The sequence below is a fragment of the Pteropus alecto genome, unplaced genomic scaffold (genome assembly GCF_000325575.1).
Source record: "Pteropus alecto unplaced genomic scaffold, ASM32557v1 scaffold98, whole genome shotgun sequence".
Classification (NCBI taxonomy): Eukaryota; Metazoa; Chordata; class Mammalia; order Chiroptera; family Pteropodidae; genus Pteropus; species Pteropus alecto.
Window position 1 is genome coordinate 13,576,690 of NW_006443570.1, and position 19,258 is coordinate 13,595,947.

The window sequence follows — 19,258 nt, forward strand, 5'->3', positions numbered from 1 at the left end:
AACTAGAGATAAACGGTTAACTCCTTAACCTGAAAAAAAGTATGCCTTTTACTACCACTTCTCTTCCAATACTATACTGGAGGGCCTTTCCAGCACAGAAAGATAATAAAAATAAATAAGATATATGAATTGGAAAGGAAAAAAAATAAAACCATCAGCATTTGTAGATAATTTTATTTCTACATGGGAAACCAAAAAAATTAAATTATCAGAATAGAAACACCTAGCAAGGTTGTTAAATACAAACCCAATACATATAAGTTAACTGTATTCTTTATACAATAGCAAGAAATAGAAACTATAAAATTTTAAACAATTCCATTTACAGTGAACCAAATGTAAGATACTTAGAAATAAATGTAATAAAATGTATCTAAATCTTTTATGGACAAGATTATACAATCACATTCCAAAATGCTAAAGACTAAATGGAGGAATAAACTGTATTCATAAAGACTTAATATTATAAAGATGTTAATTCCTCCAAAAATAACCTATAAAGTCAATGTAATTAAAATCCAAATCCCAAAAGGATTTTTGTAGGATTTGACAAGCTGATTCTAAACTGTACAGGGAAGAACAAAGGGCCAAGATTAAACAAGATCATTGTGAAGATAAGACAGGACAACTTGCTCTGGAGCGTCTTAATGACTATTTGAAAACCTTGTGTTAATAGACCAAGAAAGTATCTACATCAAAACATAACCTACTATACCTTTAAAGACAGTTTACACTTTCAGTAAGCCAGAAAAAAGAAAGTTCTTACACAGTTATCCTCCTTGATTAGCTCCACATAAAACAATGCCTACACTTCTGCCCTTTAGACCTATTAGATATAAACCTCAAAAAGTTCAACAGAATACTTTTTGTTGACTCAAGCCATTAAAAAGATCAATAAAAGTGAAAAAGAAGAAAAAGCAATTTACAGAAACCATCTACTCTTCTGTGATACATAAGTCAAAGTAAGTAGTACAATATAAACCTTTCTTTTGCTCCCAAAAACTGGGGAAGGAGGAGACAGAAAGGAGAATACATAAATTTCCTTTTTTGTTTGTTGTAAAGTACTTTGGAGAAAGACCTAAATTAAAAGCAAAGGTTTTTGCAGAAGAAAGTAAATAGCTGTTGACCCCTTTCAATGGGTATGACTTTTTCCTAAACAAGATGAAGCTCTTTGTCCTTTCCCTTCCTTATTTAAACTTCTCCATTACCTCCCATCAGAAATACTAGCCAATTCAAACATGCTTAGAGTCCAAGGAAAGAATAATTCAAACCATTACTCCACTCTAAAAGGGCAAAATTCACTGCTAAACCGGCCTCCTGAAAGGGGCAATTGATTCTTCAGAGTAGCAAAAGAGAACACGTTACCACGAAAAGCCAATTATACCCTAGGTTAGCTCATTCAGACACATTTACCTCTTTATATGAGTAAAATAAAGCTCCCTGGTTGATGAAATTTTAAAAATGAACATAGAAATAGTTAAGATAAATACTATGGTAGAAATTACAGAGTTCATAAATGATAAAAACTTTCAAAAGCAGTTTCTTCTCACTATTTGGGATTAAAGTTGTCATTCCAAGGAGGAACATAAATTTATATAAAGTAGAATCCCTATTACGTCTAAACTAAAATCTCGGTGAAAAAAGAATTTCCAACTTTCAATCTAATGCAGATTATATAGCCTTGAAGAAGGACTACAGTTTCTCACATATAAGCTAACATTAGTATCTTCATAAATTTGAAAATATTTTAAAATAAGTTGTTTACTTGAATAGGTAGTAATACATTCACATGGTACAAAACCCAAAAGATACAAAAAAGCATACAGTGAAAAATCTTTCCCATCCCTGTCCTGCCCGGTTCTCCATACAGGAAACAACTATTATTCTTCTAGAGATATCTATATCTATATACACACAAGCATATATATACACTACTTTGGCAAAATCATCCTCTCAAGCTTATAATTACTCTTTAACTGACAACTCTTAAATCATTAGTCCTCAGTATCTTGCCAATCTCTATTTCCTTCTTTCTCACTAAACCTCAATACATTTCCAGAATTTCATCTAGCTTAAATTTCTGAAACTCTAGGTTTTGATTGGGACTGCACTGAACCTATAGATCTGTTTGAAGAGAAATGCCATCTTAAGAATAATATATCTCGCAATCCAAGAACATGGTGTATCTCTATTTTTTTAAGTCTAGATCTCTTTCATCAGTGTTTTAGTTTTCACTATACAGATCTTGAACATATTTTATTACAATTATATATAAGTATTCTTGTTTTGGGTAGTTATAAATTGTTTTCAATTTCAATTATGGATTGTTCATTTCTAGTACATAAAAATATGATTGACTGTGTATGTTACTAATTCTAGCAGCTTTTTGGAGATTCTTTGGGATTTTCTATTTAATGATGCCATTTGTGCATAGAGATGGTTTTATTTGCAGAACCATTTGAGATTAGGTTGCAGACATCAAACACTTTATCTCTAAATATTAAAATTTCAGCATTTATCTCCTAAGCATAAGAATGTTCTTCTACGTAACCACATTCAGGAAATTTCATATTGATCCAGTACTGTGTATTACAAAATCTCTATTCAAACTTCCCCAGGTGTCCCAATGCTTTTTTAATATCCAGGATCCACTTAAGTATTATTCATTGCATCTAGTTGTCACATTTTTTTAGTTGTTTTTTAACCCAGAATAATTCTCTAGGTTCTTTGTTTTTGTCATTCATGACGTTGACAATTGTGAAGAATCCAGGACAGATGTTTTGCAGAGTGGCTGAACCTTTATTTAGACTTGTTTCCTCGTGTTCTCATGCTACATATAAGGGTTTGTGTTCAGGTTAAACTTTTTTGGGGGGCCAGAACACTAAATTGCTAAAGCTGTGTCTTCCTCAGTTTATCATCTGATGAGACACAATGTGTCATTATTAGAAATGCCAAGCTTAATCATTTGGTTAAAGTGCTGTCTACCAGCACTGTAAAGGTGACCTTCATTTTGTAATTGATAAGTAATCTGTATGGTGATAGTTTGAGACTGTGTGAAATGTCCTGTTCTCGACCCAAATGTGCCACATTTTAGCATCTATTAATAATTCTTGCACGAATCAATAGTTACTGTGATGGTTGTAAACTGATGTTAGAAGAGTTTCCATTTCCTTTCTTTATAATCCTTTTAGTTATCAGTATGGACTCATGGATTCTTTTTTCTCTCAACGTTATAACCTATTCCTGTTTTTGTTTTTTTTTTAACTTTTAGAAACGGTTTATTTTTCATCAACCTTATTTCCATTTGGTTTAAGAGTTTGTGAAAGAACAGCTTAAGATCACTCAGTAGTTGTTCCTACCATTCAGTAGACTGAGCAGTAGAGGTTGCAGCCCAGTCTTCAGTGGACTGAGCACTCCAGTCTTCAGTAGGAAACTGCTGAACAGGGACAGAGGACACCTGAATGCCTTCAGACCAGTCTGCAACTTCAGGTTGAGCAGCAGTGAACTCAGGAGTTGGAGCAGTCCATTCACCCTGAAATTCCTCCTTCATCACAGCCTTTTCAGCAGCAGCCTGCTTTTCCTTTTCAGTCTCTTCAGGATCTCTGTAGAAGCAGAGATCGGGCATGACCTCCCATGAGCGTTCACAAGAGATGGTACCAGGCATGCACAGAATTTCCCATGCCAGCATCCACATCAGACCTACTGAGTGAACTCCGTTGTTGTTGCAAGGGATAGCAATGTCCACATAGTGCAGAGGAGAGCCTGTGTTACACAGGACGATGGTAGGCAGGTTAACATAAGATGCCTCTGTGAAAGGCTGGTGATTAGCCCTAGGATCAGTAACCACTGGAAGTCTCGGCTCCCGTAAGGCTGCCTGGATCTGGTTAGTGAAGGTTCCAGGAGTAAATTGGCCCAGCAACAGGAGTGGCTCCAGTGGCAGGAGCAAACTTCAGCACAGCTCGCTGGCCAGTATTCCTGGATGATATGACAATGACATCAGCTGGGTTTTCAATGGCAACAATGGCACAAGGTGCCAGCAGAAGGTTCTACCAGGTTCTCTTCAAATTTATAATGTAGATGCCATCACTTTTCCTTTTGTGGATGTACTGTTCCATTTGGAAGTCACGGTTGGTGCCATCCAAGTGGGTTACTGCTGCAAGGAATTTGAGGACATCCTCCTCTTTCATTTTCAGAACATCAAGGGCTCCGGGCATTGTGGAAGTTTCCCTTTAAGTTATGTGGGAACTAAGATCAATGCCATATGGGCCCCTCTCTGGGTAGTGCGGAAAACCTGCTAGTATTGTTTTGATGCTCAAGTTGCTTTCAATTTGCCAGTAAAATGCACAAGAATTTGAATTAACAAACTCACAAGATGATTCCTATCTATAGCCAGATTTAGAAACATATGATATAGTAAAGCCATGTAGATTCCCATATCCTTCCAGCTCAGGCAATCTACATGGCTTCACCTGAGATCAAATTAGTAGGAATCGGAGAGGCTCTTGGAAACTGTGGCAGACCTTGTTGGTTGCCTGCTCAATGGCCATTTCCCTTTTGTCTTCAGACTCAAACACAATTCCATCAGACAGCCACTAGAAGGCACTTTTGCTACATCTGTATTCATGTAATTATGGTCATCAGCAACTAAATGGTACCAATTTTTATAAGTACATTTCTTTCTTTCACAAAAAACTAGAAGAAAAATGGTCATAAATAATAATGGTGTTAAATAGTATCATTTAATTTACCATGGACCATTAAGTATTATCATGCAAGAAGTTAAACTTAAAAAACAAAACTAGGACCATTATTTTTTTTAAAAAAGTTTTCCCTGAGTGACAGAATAAGGACTGAAAAAATATAATAAAACATTTTTTAGCAAAAATGTTCAGATCTGAAAGGTATTTTTGAGGAGAAAATGTGAAAGAAATTATTTAAATCAAGAAAAAACAAGCTATTTTTTCATTACTAAATTTCACCTCTCCCATATCTCTTTATATCAAAATTCATTTATTTCCATGTATTTGTTTACAAAGTTATGTCAAAATGTTGTAGGACATTACTATAACAATTATCTTTTATCTTCTACATGGAGTTTTCACTGTTCTAGTGGGTCTTTCTCATCAACTGCTATTACTTCTTCCCTTGCTCTCCTTCGCTTTATACTAAAACACCTAGGAAGAGTGCCTAAACTATCAAATTTTCCTCCCTTGCTCTTTTTTGAACCAATTCCAATAATGACTGTGGTCTAACTAACCCACCAAAAGATACTTTGTCATGGTAACCAATGGCTTCCACATTGCTAAACCCAATGGTCACTTCTCAGTCTTCCTTTTACCTGACCTATCAACAGTGTTTTAAACTTACCTTTTAAAAAATATATACATATCTTTATTCTATAAGCCTTTTTCTATTTTTATTTTAATTAATTATTATTTTCTTAATTTGTTTTTACGCCTACAGCACCTGTTCTTCCTAGGTCGCCTCCCATCCAAGTACTAACCAGGCCCAACCCTGCTTAGCTTCCAAGATTGGGTTTGTTCAAGGTGGCATGGCCGTAGACTAAACTTACCTTTAAAAAAAAAAAAATATGTATACAAATTCTTATATACTTTTTTTAAGAGGCAGAGCTTAATTCCCCTCTACTTAAGTTTAGGCTAAACTCAGTGACTCGGTGCTAACAAATAAAACCTGGAGGAAGTGATGATGTGTCATTATGACACTAGATCATAAAAACACACTGTGGCTATTATCTCACTCTCCCCTGGATCACTCATTCTGGGGAAGCCAGCTGCCATCTCATGAAGACACATCAAGCAGCCTTACCAAGAGGCCTATAAGGCAAGGAACTGAGGCCTCCTGCCAAGAGCAGTGTGAGTAAGCCAACCTAGAAGTAAATGTCCAACCTCATGCAAGTTTTCAGATGATCACAAAAGCCGTAACTGACATCTTGATTGCAACCACATGAGAGACCCTGAGCCATAAACACCTAGCTGAGCCACTCCCAGGTTCCTGAGCCACAGAAACTATGTGAGATAATAAATGTTTTAAACTGCTAAGTTTTAGAGTATTCTGTTAGAGAGCAACAGACAACTAATACAGTGGGATTTTAATAACTTGGCAAAATCACTTTGGAGAGAAATGGAGCAATATCTAATAATGCTGCTCCTTCTGCTAGTCCTTCATCTGTTCTTTCTCTTCCTCTACACAATCACTTAAGGGTTTCAAAGCCTACTTGAAATGCTTGGCACACACGCTTCATGTATACAAAATAACTTGGCATCTACTTTTTTAAATTGAAGGTTCACCTTACTTTTGAACCTGAAGTAAGACCTTGCCCTCACAGTCCAATGAGATGCTTTCCCATAAAAAAAAAAAAATCCCTTCTATTTAATAATATCCATCTACTTGAAATGTATACAGCAGCTGACTATCACCTTCTCCCCTCTTTTTCCTTGATTGGAGGATCAACTGTATCATATACTTATACTATGAGTAAATGACTTGGGTAACTTTGACAGCCTTCTAGTTCTACAAAAATCTATAAAATACATAAAGTGACCTGAATGCTGCTACAGGCCCCTAAATGGTATCTTTGCCTCCAATCTTATTACTCTATAATTTCAGCTATTATAGTGGCCAAAATGATCCTTTAAAAACACACTGGACAATGTTACTGCCCTACTTCAATAAATTACAATAAAAATAGCTAACATTTATAGAGCACTTAATATGTGCCAGGCACTATTTTAAGCATTTTACATGTATTAAATCATCCAATACTCACAACAGTATGAGGCAGGTACCATTATTATTAGCCTCACTTTATAGCTGAAAACTGTGTCACAATATATTAAGTAATTTGCCCAAGTTTATACATTAAGTAATGACACTGGGATTAGAACCTAGGAATTTTGGCTCCAAAGTCTCTCTCTTAACTACTATGGTATACCTCTACTCTTTAATCCCTTCCCAAAAGCATTTAAAATAAAATTCCTTACCATGGGCTAGAAAGCCTCATAGGATTTAGTTCTTGCCTCCTATCCATAATGTCTCCACCTAATTCCTTACCTTAGCCTACAAGGCCCTTCTTAATCGGTTAAGTATCTTCATCTCTACCTCTACTTTATCTCTACCTCCTCTCTTACACTGGTTTCATTCCCATTCCTTAAAGAATCAAGCCCTTTCCTTCCTGCATTAGGATTCTTTGCTTGCAAACAACAATTTCTAGCTCAGATTAATAAAGACCAAAAAGGCAACTCAGAAGAAAATCAAGTAGCTCATGCAACAGACAAGCTGGAGAACGAGGAATGGAAACAGGGCATTTCCATGCAACTAGGCAGAAAAACCCAACCCTAGCAATGGACACTGCTGAAAGAGGTCAATATCACTACGATGAATTCATTCTCACCAGTTTTTTCTGTTTTAAATTTTCATCCTTACTAAATTCATAGTTCAAAATCCAGAATAGAGAATCTGGCTGATCTAGGTGGAGCCATATGCCTGACATTTGTTTTACAAAGGAACCCTGAATAGGACTGTCTAAACTAAAATTCCACACAGTAGGAGAGATATAATTTCCCAAAAGAAAGTCAGAATGTTATTCAGTAGGAAGAGAGTATATGCTGTACACTTCCTAATCCCTCCCCCTATCAAATATCCTTAACTGCTTAATGGCCTTTGCAAATGCTGTGGCTCTGCTTTGACTGTTATTTTCCTTACCTCTACTCCTCCTTCAGGTCTTACTCAAATAACACCTTCTTAAAGAATATTCCTTGATTGTCCTCTATAAAGTAGCCCTTCATTGCCGTCCACTATTCCTCCTGTCGCATCATGTTATTTAATTCCTTCATGACACTTTTTAAAATAATTTTCTCATCTATAGCCATGCCACCCTGAACAAGCCCGATCCCGTCTGATCTTGGAAGCTAAGCAGGGTCAGGCTTGGTTAGTACTTGAATGGGAGACCACCTAGGAAGACCAGGTCCTGTGGGCGTAAAAAATGAAAAATAAGGGATTGTAAGCTGACAAGGTCCTTGCAATCTGTGAGGTTAACCAAGGGTTGCCTCCCTAAAATAATAATAATAATTTATTCATTTGTTTGCTTATTATCTATTTCCTCTCCTAGATTATAGATTGGGAATATATGCATTTGATCACCCAAGATGAACAAGAGATAGCAGTATGTAGAATGATCTTTTGAAAATGCAAATCAGATGTTAGCCCTTAGCCTAATATCCTTCAATGCTTCCCATTACACTTAGATTGGAATGCAAACATCTGCCATGGTGTTGCCCAGGTCTGCCTCATTAACTCTAACCTTTCGATAATTCCCAGACTATGTCAAGCTCTTTCCCAATTCAGGATCCATGCCTGGACTATTCTTCAACAGATTCTTCACAAGAATAAGCTCCTTCTCAGCCATCAAATCTCACCTAAAAAAACCTTCCTAAAGGAGCATTTCTATCACACTGTCTAAACTAGTTTTTCCCTTTTAAATTATTGTTTAACACAGGACCCTGTTTCTTTCTTTCATGGTATTTCCTAATCTGTAATTATTTCATTTACAAGCTTACTTCTTTACTGCCTGTCTCCCCAACTAGTCTTGCTCCATGGGGGCAGACAGGGTATATCTGTATTATCTCACCAAAGCATGACACAGTGCCTGGAACCAAGTCAGTACTCAAGTGTTTGTGAGAGGAAAGAAGAGAAGGAAAAAATTGGTGCTTTCTAAGAGAAATTTTCTTTAGAAGAAAATTACTAGCATATCCAAGGTAAGATATTTCTATAGCTATAACCTTCTTGCCTTCATTCCAAAACCAGGTAGGCCAGGAAATAACTATTTTTATTTTGTCATGGGCAATATACTTTGCTACCTTAAAAAAAAAAAGAGCTTTGGAGACTTGTTTTAGTACTTTAATGCCAGTTTATTATTTTTTTCATACTATATATACATAATTTTTTAACATTTTATTTTTTTATTTTCCCCCTCCCTGGAGACTCTTAAGAGAAATATAAAGGGCTGAAGTAGGGAAGGACATTTAGAAATAGTTTTAAGGGTAACATTAAGCCTAAGCATACACATACTTCCCTAAGTATAGATGGGAATTAGCAAAACATTGAACATGACTCATGATCAAAGAGCAACTGGCATGGAAATCCATACTCCAATCTTCCCCTCAATTAGGTTTTACAGCACTTGATATAATATCATCATATTTCCATGCCCATTATATACTAAATGAGGGTTTAATTCTCAATCTCCTCTTTTATTTTACCATCATATATTATAGAAAAATCAATATGATTTCACCAAATTTAAGTTGTACTTACCAAGTGCTCTTGCAACTGCCAGAAAAGGAATCTGGTCAATAACTGTGCTCCTTCTAATAGGTCCATTATGAGTAAGCCGAGGTCGTTTCCAAACTACACGATTCACTCCAGACTTGTTCATGACACTAAGAAACAGAGTTCAAATAAATACTCTAAATGACTAACACATGAAAACTAACATAGCTCAATGTGTTAAATAACTGATAAAATCAGATTGTATTATCATAAAATAATGACATCTGTTTCAGATACAAAGATGTATAAGCCAAAGTTCCTGTTCAGAGAGGAAAAACAAAATAGGGTATATTAAGATGAGAATTTGGAAATTACTGATGTAGGCTAGAAAGAATGAAATGGAAGTAATGGAAGAAAAATGAGGAGATATCATGTCAAAAAAAAAACCAAGATAACTGGAAATATTGAGGGAGGAAGAAGAAAGAGGTTATAAATAGAGAGGGATTAAATAATGATTTAAAAAATTGAAAAGCAGTCTACGGCCATGCCACCCTGAACAAGCCAGATCCTGTCTGATCTCGGAAGCTAAGTAGGGTCGGGTCCGGTTAGTACTTGGATGGGAGACCACCTAGAAAGACCAGGTGCTGTAGGGGTACAAAAATGAAAATAAAAAAATAAGGGATTGTAATCTGACAAGGTCCTTGCAATCTGTGAGGTCAACCAAGGGTTGCCTCGCAAAAAAAAATATATATATATATATAGAGAGAGAGAGAGAGAGAAGTAAAGATACAAAGTTTTTGAGAAATTTGAGGGTACTCAAAACAGAACTTCAGTTTTAATATTTTTGACTTGAGGAATTAATAGGCACTGCTTCAATAAAAATACGTATTTAGGTATTTCTGTAATTAAAAGTATGAGATTAGACTTTGGAAACAATTGTAAAGATGTAGGCTTAAGAGTTAACAGATTAAGAAAACTGTCCTAGAAATTTGGCACAGGAGCAGCAGAAATCTGTAATTAGTATACAGAGGAGTTAGTATATCCTAGGTTGCCTAAAACATGGAAATATGGTCAAGTCTTGGAGGAAATAAAGTAATAATAATAAAAAAACAAGAAACAGTCTCTCAACCTGTGCCTGGTATGATTGAAATGGGAAGCTGAACGAACCTTAAATCAATTTAGTCATAATCTGCCCGCTTTAAAAAATTAAAAAAAAAAAAGAGAAGAAAAACGTTCCTCTGGAAGGCTAGAAAAGTTTGGGGAAAGAGGGACAAATAGAATTTCCAAGAAACAATATTAGTGTACCTGATAACAGGTCCATCTGACAGATACATTCATGTAAGACAGAAGTTGATTCCCAAGACTCTCAAAGATAGATAGCATTAAGATATTCTAGCTAAGTGTTCTCACTCAGGTCCCACGTGTACCCAGAAACCCTTTGATTATAATCTGAAATTTTATTTCATCTATAGCAGGTCAGCTGACAATATGTGATCTTCTTGTCAGTTACTTTTCTCATTATTAACAAGTACTATGACATCCTGATGTCCTGACATGTGAGTCTCTTATTAATTTGTTATGTTGAATTTGAGTAGCATGACTCTATCCCACTAAACTTGATAAACATTAAAACTAAACTGGCTTCGAGATATGGAAAATGAAGACAAGACAAATAATGGTGACTACCTCCAAATGAATGTCACTGAAATGCTGTACACCTCAGCAACAGCCAGCTGATTAACCTCTATCTATGGCTTTTATATCTCTGCTCTAAAACTCGAAGGAATGATGATAATAGAAGAAATAACAAATGGAATAAAAGTCTTAAGAAAAGCAAAATAAAGGTATAAACCTTATAAATGAGAAAAAAAACAATCTTCGTTGGAACAAAAAAACCATGAATATAGGAGGAGAATAGCCTCAATCTTCTTTCTAAAGTAGAAAACAATCTCGTCTGATGAAGGCAGGCCAGGATATTTGAGCAGCTGTTTCATGAAACTTCCTGCAATGATGAAAATGTTTACTCTGCATTGTCCAATACAGTAGCCACTAGCCATGTGTGGCTACTGAGCACTGTAAATGTGGCTAGTGCAAATGAGAAGTTGAATTTTTAATTGTTTACTTAATTTATATTTAAATTTAAATAAATGTAGCTAGTGGTGACTACCAGATAGCACAAGTGGAGGAATGAAGCAAGTACAGAATTATCTGAAAATGCTGTCAATGTTAACACAGAAGAGAAATTCAAGAGAGATGCTCATTTACTATCCCTTTTAAGAACCACTTAATTCGCAGTTCAACATTATTCTAGGTCATAACAAGGGTAAAAATATCAAAGGCAGTCTTATATTATGCTTTCTTCAATGCTGATCCTCAAAAAGCAAACTAGAGAGTAAAGAGTAAATGTACCATTCAGAAGCATCTATGACACATAAGAGTTACAGGAAGAGACATCAACATTCTGCCTTCATAACACCTTAAGCCCTATTGTCCTTTTCCTAAACCTGCTCCCTAAAAAAAATAAGATTTAATACTTAAGTAATTATAGAAGCTACTCAAATTGCTTCCAATAATAACTACTAGGAGCCTTCCTGATACTTAATATTAAAAAACAACTAAATCCTATGAGGCACTAGTTAAAACAAATCCAGAATCAAAAAAACAAAACAATGTTATAAAAAATGCTGCTTCTATTGCACTCCTCGCTGTTGTCCTGTATGATTAAAAGGCATACACACGCACACACTACATACGCACATGCAGGCACACACACACAGAGGCATACACAAAGAAACAGCCTGATATGCAGAAAGCTGACTGAGCAGCAACAGAAGGCTGGAAAAACAGAGCACTGGCCAACTGCCTAGGGTGACACAGAGGGACAGGAGGAAATAACTTATAATAAAACAGCTCAATTTGTGCAGAAAGACACCTGCTCCCAAATGACAAAGAGCATCTGTCCAACTATCCAGATGGTATTTTAAGAGATAAGACAAAAAACATAAACTCTATTTAAGTTATTAAAATCAAAATATAATTTAAAACTTCATATAGAAAAATAAAGCAAGAATAGTCAAAAATATTTTTTATAAGATTAATGAGAAGGGATGAGGCCTACCAATGTTAAAAATTATAATAAAGCCTCAATTTAAAAAAGTATGGTACTGGTATATGAACATACAGTATAAAAAAATAAAAGACCAGAAAAAGAACCAAATATATCCAAAAGTTCAGTTTATAATTACAAAGCCCACTTTGCATTACTACCAGCAGTGGTCTCAGATACAGACTGACCATCACACTCATAGAATCAAATACCATATGTAGCATGAAACCAGGCTCGTTTAACTTTGTAGGATACAGGACAGGAAACACAGCATGACAGCAAGCAGCTTCAGTCATACTGTCTTCAGCAGTGATCCTTAAAATCTAGGAGCCATGCTATAGTCCCCCCCACCCCTAGTAAGCATCACATGCTACAGGTTAAGTTTCATATGCCTTAGGAATCAGTGTCTTGTAATAGCCCTGACTTCCTGGCCTCTATACAAATCAACCTGCATGTATGTACACAGGGCAACTAAGATCTGTGCTTCCCAACAGAAATTTATAATATAGTCCATTCGAAATCTTCCCTATCCAGATACAGCTCCACTCAAGGGTCATTCTACGATAAGCAATATTGCCTTTTAACAGAGGTGACATTCCATATTTATCTTAACCAGAGAAACAGTATTAGAAAAGGGTAAACTCAATATCATCTTCCCAGTAAAAGATTTTATGCCCAGTAATTAAAGATGTATAACTGTTCAAGTGGTTACTAGTGGTCATTGAGAAAAAAAAAATAACTTGTATGCCTACAGCTTGGATTTTAAAATTCCAGAGAGATTGATTAAAATGTAAAAGATGAAACCATTCAAGTAATAGAAACATGGTTCTCACAAAACACGGTTCAGGAGCCTCTGGGAGTCCTCCAGACCTTTTCAGGGGGTCTGCAAAGTCAAAATTATTTTCATAATAAGACTATGTATATACAGTGGAGTTGAGAGGTTACATGACTTGATACGCTAGTGTATTATAAAACGTGTTAATATTTGGATGATCTGTATAACTCAGCAAACCAGCATTTTACAAATGACCAATGCCTATGTCACAAAATCATGTATGGGTCTATATACTACATGATTTCCAACTAAATGACATCTTGAAAAAGGCAAAACTATGTAAACAATAACAAGACCAGTGGTTGCCAGGAGTAAGGTAGGAAGGGATAAATAGGCAGAACACAGAGCATTTTAGGACAGTGAAATTATTCTATATGATGACATAACAGTAAATACATGTCATTAGACATTTGTCAAAACCCTAGAATGTACACCACCAAGAGCAAACCTAATGTAAACTATGGACTTTGGGTGATAATGATCTGTCAAAGTAGGGTCACAGATTCTGTCAAATGCACCACTCTGGCACAAGATGTTGATAGTGGGAAAGGCTGTGCATGTAGGACAAGGCAGGAAGCATATGGGAACTCTCTGGTACTTTCCACTCCATTTTGCTGTGAACCTAAAATTGCTCTGAAAAATAAAGTCTATTAATTTTTAAAAATGTATGGATTAAAAAAAAATCACTTAACCAATGGCTCTTAATTGATATACCTATGGCTCTTAATTTAAGAATATGAAAAGGTCACTGATAGGATTTTAGACACTATTAACTTTTAAGAAACTACCACTTCTTGAGTTTTGAAATAGTATCGAAGAATAACCCCCAACGTATTGAAAAGCCATTAAAATACTCCTTTTTCCAACTACATATCTATGTAAGACCAGATTTTACTTCAGATACTGTAGCCAAAATAACATATCACAACAGATTGAATGCAGAAACAGATATGAGAATCTAGATGTCACCTATTCAGCCAGACATTAAAGAGACTTATAAAAATATAAAACAATGCCAATCCTCTAACTAAACGTTTGTTTTGGAAAATAGCTATTTTTTTTTTCATAAAAAATATTCTTTATGTTAATACATTATGAGTTTAACTTTTTTTTAACTTTATTAGTTTCATGTATACAGTATATTGGTTAGACATTTACATAGTTTATAAAATGATCCCACTAACTGCTCTTTCTCTTCTCTGGCTCTCCACCTACCCATTACACATTAATGCTAACTGCATTTCCATCCCCGTGACCATCTATGAACTAATTTGTACTTCTTTAACTCTTCACCCCATTCTCCCAGCCCCCCAAACCTCCTCCTTGCTGGCCATCACCAAACTATCCTCTATATTTGTGAGTCTGTTTCTGATTAGTTCTTTCTGATCCTTAGATTCCACATATAAGTGAAATCTGACTTATTTCACTCAGCATAATAACCTCAAGGTCCATCCATGTCACTGCAAATGGTAGGATTTCATTGTTTTTTAAATGGCTAAATAATATTCCATTGTATATATGAACCATAACTTCTTTATCCAATCATCTGTTGATGGGTATTTAGGTTGCTTCCATGGCTTGGCTATCATAAATTGTGCTGCCATGAACATAGGGGTGCATAGATCTTTACGGATTATTGTTTTGGTTTTCTCTGGATAAATACTCAGAAATTCAATTGCTGGGTCAAAAGTTATATCCATTTTTAATTTTTTGAGACTGTTTCCCATAGTGGCTGTTCCAATTTGCAATCCCACCAACAGTGTATGAGAGTTCCCTTTTCTCCACATCTTCGCCAACACCTGTTGTTCTAACACCGTTATTGTTCAATGAATTAAAAAATAATTGAAAATGTGTCCATTTTAATTCTAAGATGATAAAATCAATACTCCACATATATTTTTATATATGTATACATATATTTATATATATATATATACACATATATAAAGCTCTTTGAAGTCCTCAATTTTTAAGAATGGAAAGAGTTCGTAAGACCAAAAATATTTATAACTGCTGTACTAGAAGAAAATATAAAGGCTTTTTAATATCAGTGGGATAACTGTACGTATGGCACAGAAATTAAAAATCATAACAGAAGAGACTGACAAATTTAACTACATTAAAATAAACTTCCATGTGGGAAAAAAATTCCAGGAGCATAATCAAAAGACAAACTGTGAAAACAATGCCTGAAACTCACATCATATGCATTAGACTAATTAATGTGGCTCCAACATATTAATAAAAAAAAGTTAATAACCTTTCCCCCAAATGAAGAAACAATATAAACGAATACAAAGAAAAGGAAACATAAATAGCTCTTAAACAAATACAAAGATATTCAATCTTTCTCATAAGATAAATTCAAATTAAATTATCATTGATATTCCTTTTTTAAACTTAAACTTGGATATGATCAAGAAGTTCTACACAAGGGCATCCACATACACTGCTGATAGAAGTATAAAAACTTAAAAAAAAAAGAAGTATAACAACTCTCATAGAGACAAATATTTATCAATATTCAAAACACTCCACTTTGGCCCATCAATTCTACTTCTAGGAAATGATCCTACAAATATACTTGCACAGTACAAAAAGATAAACGTGCAGGATTTTTTTTTACAATAGCATTTGTAATAACAAAAAAAAAATTAAAGTATCTTTCGACAAGAGACTAGTTAAATAAATGATGGTATATCCATACATGGAACAGTTTCATATTTGACTGTATATGAGTATCTCTCTATTGAAGGATATACATAATACTGGTTTCTTGTAAGTGGAGGGGAATTGGGTGGCCCTGTGGGAGAGTAGGAATTTAGAAACCTTCTATAGCACATTATCTTATGCTTCTATAGCACATTACATATTTATTACATTATGCCAAAAGCTACCATTAAAAAAGTGTGTGCATGTGTAGATGTATAAGTAAATCATTATTCAGAAAATTGTTAACATTTGGTGTATTCCTATCCTGTTTTTATTTCTCTACACAGTTGAGATTACACCATAAATATAATTTTATATCCTACTTATTTTGTGACCAATAGGCATTCTCCTATTATTAAAAATTCTCCATTATACGAGAGTTCATTATAGTACTCGACTTACGTTTGAAACTTTTCATAACACCATAATTTTAAAAAATTTATCTATAAACATCATTTTAATGGTTATAACATATTTAATGTTATGAATATGTATTATAGTATACTTAACCATCTTCCAGCTGTTGGGACTTCAAGTTATTTCCAGTCTTTAACAGTCATTAAACATGCTGCAATCAATAACTCTTTTCAGATATTCTGGTCCACATTTCAGACTTCTTCTTTAGGTTCTTGAAATTATTGAGTCTCTAAACATTTAAAGCTACTGATATGTATTATATTCTATATAGGTCATACCAATTTATAATCTTACCACCAGGATATCCATTTCAACAAAAAGAGTAAAACCAGACTACCTCTCTGGTTTTTAATCTTTGCTAACCCAATAGAAGAATATAGAGTTTCATTTCAATAATATTAAACATTTTGTCATGTTTATTACTTTTGCACTTTTGTTGTTGCTTTTCAAACTTTCTCTCCTTTATTCTATGTGGGGGTGGCAGTGTTTTAGTGTTTTCCTTAGTGATTTTGTTTGAATTCCTTAGAGTTTAAGAATATTCTTTTCTCTAGTTTATTACTTTTCTGTAAAAGACAGTTCTGATTCAATAAAAGAGAGGAAAGTAATAATATCATGGTAAGGCTTTAGTTAGAATGATTATTTAGAAAACACTGGATTCTATTTAACTTGTCTCAGATTCAATTTTTACAAATTAGTATTGGGATAATTTTTAAATACTCTCATTATTCATTCCTTTGATTTTTAGAACAATCTTATATTTTAGTTTTTAGCATAAAAATATCATGATGAAGTCAGTTTTAGTTAAACTATCTACATATTGAGATAATAAAGTTGACACAAAGAAAAGAAGAAAGGTGTACAGCACATATGACTAGAAATCAAAGAAAAACGCTGAAGATTAATTCTAATAAAATTCTATTCCCAAAGCCAGATTCAAACTGTTCTACTCTGGAACTCTAAAGGCTGCTCTGTTCAGATTCTCAAGGTCATGTTGAACAGTATTCATGTAAAAGTTTCCAATAAATCCTTCTATGTGTTGTTCCTTGAGTCTTACTATAAAATGCTATTCTTTTTGGAGCCATTATCAGAAATAAAATAGTCAATTCAAAATAATGAGATAAATATAAATGCACATGGGTACCTTTTCAGGCAAACTAAAAACCTGTGATACCAAGAAAGTCACTTCATTAAAAGGGAGAATTAGGTCAATCTCCTTACTAAAGCAGAAAAGGACTAAATGGAACCGAGAGGAAAGACAAAACAGCACAATGATTACCTCCCACCAAGTCCTTCAATTCGTTCTCTTTCCTTGGGGAGTTCTGGCTTATGGTCCTGTGTTACTTCCACAGCTCTGACGAAATCGTCCTTCGGGTCATCCTGAATTCCAAGAACCACCCCTGAGTCACCCACATGAGCTACATACATCTTCATGCCTCGTATAATGACCACACTGGCAGTTGTCCCTGATGTGCTGGGGAGACCCGTCATCGTCTTTGGCCATTCTGCTGTAATAAGAAATAAAAATTTTACTTTGCCAGGTATCAACACTAATACTGTAACAGAATAAAAATAGCAACATATGCTGAATTGGCATGTTAAAATTTGAATTAACACTGGAAAGTTTTTAAGAAAAATATTCTGAAAGCTATTAAAGGCCTTATGTTAATCTCTTCATGAATATATTAATAAATTAATTTTATAAATAATACAATTACATTACTACCATCAAACCAATCCTAGGAGAAAAATATTAATGGATATACTTACTATTTCAACATAAGTCTTAGCCCTAACTACATTTAGTGGCAAGGATGTGTTAAAGAGTTTTGATACTTTCATGTAGCATAAGTAGAGCCAGTAACCCAGTACCTATTTATTAATATCTCTTCAAAAAGATTTTCAGAAAAAGTTATATGATGTTTTTTCCATCTTTATTGAAATATAATAGACAATTCGTTATTTGTATTTACATTGTACAATTCAAGTTTTCAATTATAGTTGGCATACAATAATATGTTTTAGTTGCATAGCATAGTAATCAGAGATCTACATTAACTCATCACTCCACTAAATCTAGTACCCCTCTTCCCCTTTACATATTTATTACATTATTAACCATCTTCCCCATGCTACACTCTACATATCTATGTCTATTCTGCAACTATCCATTTGTACCTCTTAATCCCTTTGAGCTCTTCCCCTCCCCAAACCCTCTCCCATCTAGTATCCTTCAAAATATTCTCTGTATCTATGAGTTTATTTCCACTTTTTTTGTTGTTGTTGATTTTGTTCCTTAGATTCCACATGTAGGTGAAATCATGAGAAATTTGTCTTTATCTGACCCATTTCATTCAGTGCAATACCGTCTAATCCATCAAGGCAATATCTTTTTCCATTCTCTTCCTTCTAGTCTGTGTCTTTTAATCTGAAATGAGTATCTTGTAGGCAGCACATGTAGGGGTTTTGTTTTCTTACCCATTCAGCCACTCTATCTTTTGGTAGGAGCACTTAATTCTTTTCCATTTAAGGTTGACAGGAATGTAGTTATTACCAGTCTTTATTCCTGTTTTTGACACGTTTTTTCTACTTAAATAGGTCCCTCCAACATTTCCTGTAATACTGGCTTGGTGATGATAATTTCCTTTAGCTTATTTTTGTCTGGGAAGCTCTTTATCTGTCCTTCAACTCTAAATGATAGCTTTGCTGGATAAAGTATTCTTGGTTGTAGATCCTGGGTCTTTACTCTGTCGAATATTTTGTGCCAAGCCCTTCTGTCCTGTATAGTTTCTTTTGAGAAATCAGCTGCCAGTCTTATGAGTGTTCCCTTATAAGTGACTATCAGTGTTTCTCTAGCTGCTTTTAAGATTCTCTCTTTGTATTTAAACTTTGGCATTTTTATT

At 34.6% G+C, this 19,258-nt stretch overlaps 1 protein-coding gene and 4 pseudogenes across 1 annotated transcript in view; 2 read left to right on the forward strand and 3 right to left on the reverse strand.

The window, feature by feature from the left end:
- PPM1D (protein phosphatase, Mg2+/Mn2+ dependent 1D) overlaps positions 1–19,258 on the reverse strand; it is a 44,995-nt gene that overhangs the window by 9,995 nt on the left and 15,742 nt on the right. The window contains exons 2-3 of the mRNA XM_006924909.3: positions 17,635–17,863; positions 9,334–9,458 (exon numbers count right to left, since the gene is read on the reverse strand). Of these exons, the coding sequence (XP_006924971.1) occupies positions 9,334–9,458; positions 17,635–17,863 (354 nt within the window). The remainder of the gene's footprint in view (positions 1–9,333; positions 9,459–17,634; positions 17,864–19,258) is intronic.
- On the reverse strand, positions 2,333–4,657 carry LOC102891816 (annotated as a pseudogene).
- On the reverse strand, positions 5,455–5,563 carry LOC112473380 (annotated as a pseudogene).
- LOC112473319 lies at positions 7,878–7,996 on the forward strand (annotated as a pseudogene).
- On the forward strand, positions 9,823–9,941 carry LOC112473308 (annotated as a pseudogene).